The 8231-nt window shown below is 65.3% G+C and overlaps 1 protein-coding gene across 1 annotated transcript in view; it reads right to left on the reverse strand.

Annotated features, from left to right (window-relative positions):
- The window catches only part of KCP (kielin cysteine rich BMP regulator), a 48003-nt gene extending 40355 nt beyond the window's left edge, over nt 1–7648 (reverse strand). Inside the window, exons 1-2 of the mRNA XM_065423222.1 lie at nt 7537–7648; nt 603–1159 (exon numbers count right to left, since the gene is read on the reverse strand). Of these exons, the coding sequence (XP_065279294.1) occupies nt 603–1159; nt 7537–7648 (669 nt within the window). The remainder of the gene's footprint in view (nt 1–602; nt 1160–7536) is intronic.
- Nucleotides 7649–8231: the final 583 nt, after the last annotated feature.

Here is an 8231-nt window from a genome sequence, read left to right on the forward strand (position 1 = left end):
CCGGCAGAGCTGTGTATGGGGGGAGCCCAGAGCTGGGATGGCAGGGAGTCGTGGGTTGGGACTGAGGGGCACCGACAGGGCTGTGGGGGGGGAGCCCAGGGCTGGGATGGCACGGGGCCGTGGGTAGGGACTGAGGGGAACCGGCAGGGCTGTGTATGGGGGGAGCCCAGGGCTGGGATGGCATGGGGCTGCGGGTAGGCACTGAGGGGTACCGGCAGAGCTGTGTATGGGGGGAGCCCAGAGCTGGGATGGCAGGGGGCAGTGGGTCAGGACTGAGAGGCACCAGTAGGGCTGTGGGGGGGAGCCGAGGGCTGGATGGCACGGGGCCGTGGGTAGGGACTGAGGGGAACCGGCAGGGCTGTGTATGGGGGGAGCCGAGGGCTGGATGGCACGGGGCTGCGGGTCGCGACTGAGGGGCACCGGCAGAGCTGGAGAGGGAGACAGTTCTGAGCTTAGGGGGCAGAAGGCAGTGGGGGGGGACCGACCCTCCTGCTACTGCCAGCCCCTAGCTCGGGGAGGACACTGGCAGAGCCCCACGGAGGGCAGCCTGGGTGCCGGAGCCAGGGCAGGCAGGGGCGGCTCCCTGCGGCCGCAGGGCTCACCAGAAACTTGCTGGCTGCGTCCCCGGGCAGGCTGGCGAAGGTGATCTGCAGGTCGAGGGGCAGCAGCAGGCTGAGTGCGTCCCGCGGGCCGCCCCGCTCCAGGAGCACGGCCGGGCGGCAGTCCACGAAGAGCGCCAGGCGGTGGGGCTGCAGGTCGACGGCCAGCCGGGCCCAGCGGCCCCGGGCGAAGGGGCTGCCTCCAGGGAAAAGCAGTGAGGCGGGCTCCATGCTGGGCCCGGCGCGGTAGTCCAGACGCAGCTGGTTGGCGCGGGCGCTGGACGCCAGCTGCAGCAGCGGGCGCCCGTCCCGCGCGGCGGCGGCTGGCGACACCAGGGAGATGAGGGTGCCCGCCGAGCCCCGGCTCTGCCTGGCCACGAAGTGGAAGCCCAGGGCGCCCTGCGAGCTGGCCAGCAGGTAGATGGCGTAGTCCCAGGGCAGCGTCAGGTGGGGCACCCGCTGGCGGAACTTCCAGGCCGGCACGCCCGGCTCGGAGCCCGCGGCCCTGCTGACGCCCCGGACGGAGCGGGTGACGTTCAGCGCCTCCAGCAGGTCAATGACTGCGAAGCAAGCGGGGTGGGGGGGTTAGCAATGCGGATCTCCCCTGCCCCCGCTTTCTCCCCAGCCCCCGCTACCCCTCCGTCTGCAGAGCCGTCGGCCCAGGTGGGAGCCCCCGGTCCCCACTTTCACGCTGCGTCCCTGGCTGGACTGATGCCAAATCCCAAGGGGCCTGGAGCCGACCCTGAGCAAAGGGGAGCTGGGGACCCTCATGCCCCCAGCCAGCCATGGGCCGCTGGCCCTGTGCACGGCGACCCAGTGGGAGCCGAGAGGCAGAAGAAACGGGAAGGAAGAGCCACCCCCCGCCCCATCCCCTCACCCCAGCGCGGGTCCAGGGCTGGATACTGGGGCCCCGGCACAGACCCCGCTGGGCTGGGGGGTGGATAGCTGGGGCGGTCGCCTGAGGATTCTCCCCGGCTGTCCCTGACAGCTCTGTGCAGCTGTGCTGGGGATGGCGCGCCAGGCACTGGCCCACGGCCCAGCCAGGGGCTGTGTTCACATGCGCCCCGAAGGAGCCTTGTGCGTGGGAGCCCTGCTGAGGAAGGTGGAGGGGGGCAGAGGGAATGGGAGGGCTGCCTGGAGGGCACTGGGAGGAGAGGCGGAGAGAGAGAGGCCTTGGATCTCACTGGGATTCACTCCGCCCCCCAGCCCAGCAGGGTCTGTGCCCGGGGATCCCCCACTCCCAGCCCAGTGGGATCCAGGCCCCAGGGCACCAGCAGCAGGATTCCCATCTCCTCCTGGCAGCCCTGCAGCTCTAGAGACCGGGGAACGCTACAGGCAGCCTGAGCCGTGCAGCCGATCAGTCCCTCTCGAGTGCAACCCCCAGGCACCAGGCCTGGTCTCCTGCCCTCGTACTGGGGGCCCCCGCATCCCAACCTCTCTCGGCCTGGGCCCCCGGCCTGCAGCCCCCTGCTGCCCAGCCGCGCTAGCCACACGGCCCCTGTGACGGTGCACTCCATATGGTGTTATGAAAATATGCTAATGAGTGTGAACATAACGTCACTGGAATATGCTTCATGCAAAAGGTCTCTTGTAAGGTAGCATTACAAAGCTTATAATCTACTGAGTTGGTCATCCTATTTGTATGAATGTATCACTCTAGTATCTGAAACTAGAAATATGAAATATAACTCTGAGGGCCTATTGTAATTATGCAAAGTGGGGGCCATTAATGGTGGTTTGGAATCTTGGTGGCTCCCATCAACCAGGACAATTGACTGTAGCTGGCTCTGTTTACTTGCAAGCCTTCCTGTGAGTCAGGCCAGGAAGAATGGAGGCTTAGAGTCTCGCAGGACATGTGACCATGTCACCTGGTACTGGAATCCATCTTAAACCTGGTGCTTTTCCATTTAGAAGGAGGGGTGGGGACCCAAAGAGACGAAAGATTCCCGCCTTGTGCCAAAGGTATATAAGGGGGTGGAACAGAACAAAGGGGGCTGCAGTCATGAGAAATCCCCTAGCTACCACCTGAGCTGGAACAAGGGCTGTACCAGGGGAAAGGATTGGGCCCAGACTAGGAAGGAGTCTGGTCTGTGAAAGAAGCTCATTGGAACATCTCTGAGGGTGAGATTTACCTGTAATCAGTTTCTTAATGTATTAGGTTTAGATTTGCGTGTTTTGTTTTATTCTGCTTGGTAATTTACTTTGTTCTGTCTGTTATTACTTGGAACCACTTAAATCCTACTTTTTATGCTTAATAAAATCATTTTTGATTATTAATTAACCCAGAGTAAGTGATTAATACCTGGGGGAGCAAACAGCTGTGCATCTCTCTCTATCAGTGTTATAGAGGGCGGACAATTTATGAGTTTACCCTGTATAAGTTTTATACAGAGTAAAACGGATTTATTTGGGGTTTGGACCCCATTGGGAACTGGGTATCTGGGTGCTGGAGACAGGAGCACTTGCTAAGCCATTTTCAGTTAAGTCTGCAGCTTTGTGGGGACGTGGTTCAGACCTGGGTCTGTGTTGCAGCAGGCTAGCGTGTCTGGCTCAACAAGGCAGGGTCCTGCAGTCCCAAGCTGGCAGGGAAAACGGGCTCAGAGGTAGTCTCAGCACATCAGGTGGCAGTCCCAAGGTGGTCTCTGTGACCTAACCCGTCACAGCCCTCTCCCCAGCTCTGTCCCAGTTGCCTCCGCCCACCCGGAGCCGAGCCAGCGACAGCGTCAGCCACACGAGGTGCCCAGCACCGAGGCCTCACCGCCCGCACACCCCAGACGGCTGTCACCAGCTCCTCTCCGCCACGCGGCCCAACAGGGGCAGGGAGCAGTCGCCAGCTCCGGGCAGCTCCATCCTGCTCTGGCAGCGTGTGGAGCTCAGGCTCTGTGAGCGGGAAGCTGCAGCCCCGCTGGCTGTACCCCAAGCCCTGGGTGACGGGACAGCTGGCTGCCGGCGCCGGCGCGGCTCCATCAGCAGGCCATCAGCGTTCCCGGACACGCTGGGTGGGGGGGCTCTGCCCGCTCCCTCCACCCACTGACCCACACCCGCCTGGACGGAGCTGGGGGAGGATTCCCCATCTGACAGCCCCCCTCATTTCGGTTTCCTGTGGGGCTCCCCCTTGGCACCCTTCCGGCTCCCGAGCGGGCTGAGACCACACCCCAGAGGGGAGGGGCTGTGACACATGTGACGCCCGCACCCCACCCTGAGCGGTTACCAGCGCCAACGAGCCCTGATGGGCGCCGCTCTGCAGCCTGTCTGTAGGGGGCACTGCAACACCTGTGCTAGCCCCAGCCCCTCCCATACATTTCATGGCTGGGGGGGTAGGGGAGTTCTCCTGCACGCAACACTCCTGGTTCTGCCAGAGCGTACAAGCCAGCAGGGGGCGCGTCTACGTGTTTTGGGGGCATGTCACGGCACCACAGGGTGGGGGCCACACCCCAACTTCATACAGGCTCTTGGAGAACCCCCCAGTTTCTGGCCCTGTCTCGCTCTGCCTTCCCTAGGCAGTGCCAGGCACCCCACGCTGGGTGCTGGGACTGGGAACCAGCGGAGGGGCCCCAGGAGTGGGACTCGGGTAAACCAAGAGTGGGGGGAGCAGCCGGCCCGGCAGACCCCCCACCGAGGGATCGCCAGGACTGGGGGTGCAACTCTTGTAGGGAATCAGGGCATCAGCGGGCAGGCTGTCCCAGGCTGGATGGCGCAGGGTTTGTGTGGGCAGAGGGGCTGTCCAGCCAGGGCTGATCCTTTGGAGGGAAGCAGGCACCCAGCCTCGGGGGCACAGAGGGTGGGGACAGACGGGCTCCCACTCCCGGTACCAGTACCCATGTCCTCTTGAACTCGCCTGGGCTCAGACCCATCTGATCCCCAGAGGGAGCGGAAGGTTAATGGGGAGACATTGGTGAGGTGGCGGCCCGGAGGAAGGTGGGTTCATGGCCCTCCTCACTCCCCGGCAGACAATGGGGACGGGCAGTAGCAGGATCCCAGCCCCATTTCAAACCCAAAGGGTCTGGGAGGGGAGGGCCACATGGAAGCTCCTCATGTGCTGTGGAACAGGCCGGCCCTCGTGGGGGCCAGGAACCGTGCACTGGGAAGCGTCAGTTTGACTGAGTGAGACCCCTGGCAGTGCCCGGCAGACCAGCTCCCAAGGGCCCGGGAGAGACGCTGGGTTCACCGGTAGGGTTGGACTTCCCCAGATCACTGGTTAAAGTGACCCTGCTCCGGTTGGAAGAGACGTGACACAGGGGGAGTTTTCAGGAATATTTTTACGCTGCCTGCGTGTGCCTCGGTTTCCCCTTATACATCGCGTGGTTCCCCAGCGTGGGAAAAGGGCTATGTTTGGTCGCAGGGCGGGATGTGGGGGATGGGGGGGTCACCTCCCTGTGGGGGTGGAATGAAGAGTCGTTAAGGTCAGAACTGGCTGAAACTGACCCAGATCAACAAGGGGGCCAGAGAGCCAGGGCAAGATTTGTTAATTGACTCAAGGCGGGGGGGTGGGGGTGGGACTGAAGGGCTGTGAGCTCAGCGTGGCCTGGCCTGCAGAGCAAAGGACTGAGCCCTGCCCAGGACAGGACAGCGATGGCTCCGGGAAGAGACTGGGAGGCCAGAGAGAGCCGAGGTCTGTGACTGGCGCTGGCCTGACCAGCGTGGGCGATGCTCTGACCTGCCTCTCCCTGTGCTGACCCGAGGCCTCCGTGGTGACTAACGAGCCCGCCTGGCCTGGGGACTCGCTGGGCCGAGCTCGCAGGGGGGCGGGAGGCCCAGACTCGGAGGTGGCGAGGCCGTGTGGCTGGGCCCAGAAGAGGAGCAGGACCCCTTGGGGGGGGGGGGACTGGCCCCAATCCTGGGAGCCGGGGGTTGGACTCTGGTCCCCAACAGCTGGGGCTATGGATCGCGCTGAGTCAGCAACTCTCCCCAGCAGGCTAGGCGCGGGCTAGTGGCCGGCACATTGCACGGCTCCTCGGCCAGGACACAGAGCAACCCCCTCGCCCCAGGCTCCGGCCTTCGGAAACGAGCGGGCCCCACGACACAGGTGGCAGGACAGCCAGGCAGAGAAGGGGCGGCCGCGAAGTCCGACGTGGGCTGGTTTCCCGTTGCAGGGTGGTTTGGAAGGGGGGGGGGTACTGGTGGAGGAGGGCAGCTGTCCTGGGGGCGGGGGGGGGAGCTGGCGTTCTGGGTACTCTGTACACACAGGCACAGCCAGTTTTGGCTCAGTCTCTGGGAGGAGCCCTTCAGTGGGGCAGATCCCCAAGGGGGCTCGCTTGGCCTCCAGGCTAATCCCCGCGGTCTCATTGCGCCCTGAGGCTGGGCCTGCAGCCCCCCGGGCTCCCCCCCCCCATGAGCTCCGCTCAGTGAGTCCCACCGCGACAGCCCACGCGGGAGCCGTGCGCCTCTGGGGACCACGCACCCCACCCAGCATCTGCGGTGCCGCTGCCACGGCTGGCAGCAGAGGCGGGTTTAGTTGGTAGCTGGCGCCCGGCCTAGGAGCCCTCAGGGCAGCCCAGAGCCCAGCCAGGCCGCAGGGAGCTTCGGAGTCAGGCTCCGTCTATTGTCCGTCTGCCCCCAACAGCCAACCTCCATCCCCCACCTCTCCCCCCTTTCCCAGTTAGGCAAAGCCCAGAGGAGTATGGGAACCTGAGCTTGTTAGTGGGAGCGACGCCAGGGAGAAGCTGGAGGCAGAGAGAGGAGACCGTGGCAGTTAGCAAGGCCGGGCCCAGTTACATTGCGGCTGGCCTGGCTGTACTGGGGTCACGGGGGTTTTAGTGAGCGGATTTGAGAATTTGGGCTGTTTTGTTAAAATGCGTCTCCAGCGACCGCGCGGGAAGGACGCCGGGGCTGCTGGTAGCTCAGTTCCCTGGCAGTGGAAAGAGCCAAGGCAGAGGTGGTGGAAATGTGACTCTGGGGATGGGTCGGTTTCCTGTGCGTTAGCCTAGAAACGGGTTATAGAAAGGAGTCGCCTGGCCCCGTTGGGGAGACCTCCGGAGGACTGGTAGGTTCCAGGGTCTTTGATCGTCGTGTAGACGTAGCGCAAAAGTGCAAATCTGGAAACTAAGTTGGGCTTATTGCATCCTTCACTTTCCTGATTCAATACGAATGGGGAATGTTTACAAACCGAGGGCACACCAGGAAACCGCCACCCTAAGGCGGCTTTTTTCTCCCCCCCTCCAGCCATAAATGAAGTTGAAATGATGCAACTTGTACAAAACCCGTCGGCCTCGCTTAGTACAATAAAGGGAACGGGCCAGCCGGGCCCCGGTGTCAGCGACACCAACGCTACTGCTCCCACCACGGCTGGGTTTGGCCCTCGGGTCTTTAGTGTCCCCACATCTGGTGAGCTCCCAGAGGTAGGAACATCTGGAGATGGCCCCGGGAGGGGCGTGGGAGGCCAGCGGCACAGAGTGCCGGCGTTCTCAGCCACATGTCACCGGGGCCACCCGAATGCCAGGGTCCCAGCCGGCAGGCCCTCTGGAGTGAATTATCACCTGGGAATCCAGCCCAGGACAGGCCGCCCGGCCTGGGGCTCTCGGCCACGGTTCATGTCACGCTCTCCCTGCCCCGTCACCCCATGGAGCGGGTGGGAATGCAGGGGACCAGCCTGACCCCAAGGGGAAGAAGAAACGTGAGTAGGCCCAAAGTGCTGCCTGGCGCCCCAGGGAAACGCACTGAGCCCAGCAGTGGCTCACCCCCTTCCAGAGCCAGCGCCAGGCCCTCCAGCAGGGAACCCCCCTAGGTGCCACCAAGGCCAGCCCCGACCCCCCCCAAAACTGAGAACCCTCCAGGCAAGTCCAGCAACCCGCTCCAGCAGGGGAAGCCGGAGCCCAGCCGGGCCCCATGGGGCAGGGGGGCTCCGCGTCTGGCCAGCAGGGTCGCTGCTGTGCCGAGGCAGCGGGGCCAGGGCACGTGGGTCCCCTCGGCCCGGGCCGTCGGAGCGGGGCTCACTCACCGTTCTCGCCGTAGTGCAGCGGGGGGAGCTCGGGGCCCGGCTCGCCGCCCGGCGGGGCCTGCAGGGAGAGCGCCGCCAGCCCGAGCCAAAGGGCCAGGGGCAGCCGCGCCATGGGCCGAGCGCCCGGGGCCAGGCGCACGGAGCGCGGGGCGGCCGGATCGGGGCCGGGCCGGATCGGGTCCCGCCCTGTAACGTTTAGCTGGGGGGAGGGAGCCCCCGGGGCAGAGCCAGGCGGCAGCGCGGGGCAGGGCGCAGGGCGCACGGGGATGGGGGGCCCCGTGCCACCCCCCGCAGCGCAGCCGGGCTCTGCCTTGGCCCGGAGCAGGAGCCGCCCGGGACCGCGCCCGTCCCCGCTGGGGGCACAGCCCGCGGGGGAGCGAAGCTGGTGGGGCGGCGGCGGGGGGAGCAGCAGCCGGGCGCGCTCCGGTCTCCGTGCGCCCTCCGGTCTCCGTGCGCCCCTCGGTGCAAATGCAGCGGCGGGACCTCCCTGCGGGGAAGGGGGCCGGCGCCGGGACCCTCTGGGGGCCGGAGCAAAAACCCGGAGCGGAGCCGGGCGAGAGGCAGCGCGGAAGGGACCCGCTCAGAGCTGGGCAAAGGGGGCGTCTTGCCCGCAACGGGGACCGGGGACAGCTTGGCCCGGAACGCGACAGAGCCGAGCCCCGGGGCAAGGGCCCGAACCTGCCCGGGCAGGGGCC

Source organism: Emys orbicularis, chromosome 1, assembly GCF_028017835.1.
Source record: "Emys orbicularis isolate rEmyOrb1 chromosome 1, rEmyOrb1.hap1, whole genome shotgun sequence".
Classification (NCBI taxonomy): Eukaryota; Metazoa; Chordata; order Testudines; family Emydidae; genus Emys; species Emys orbicularis.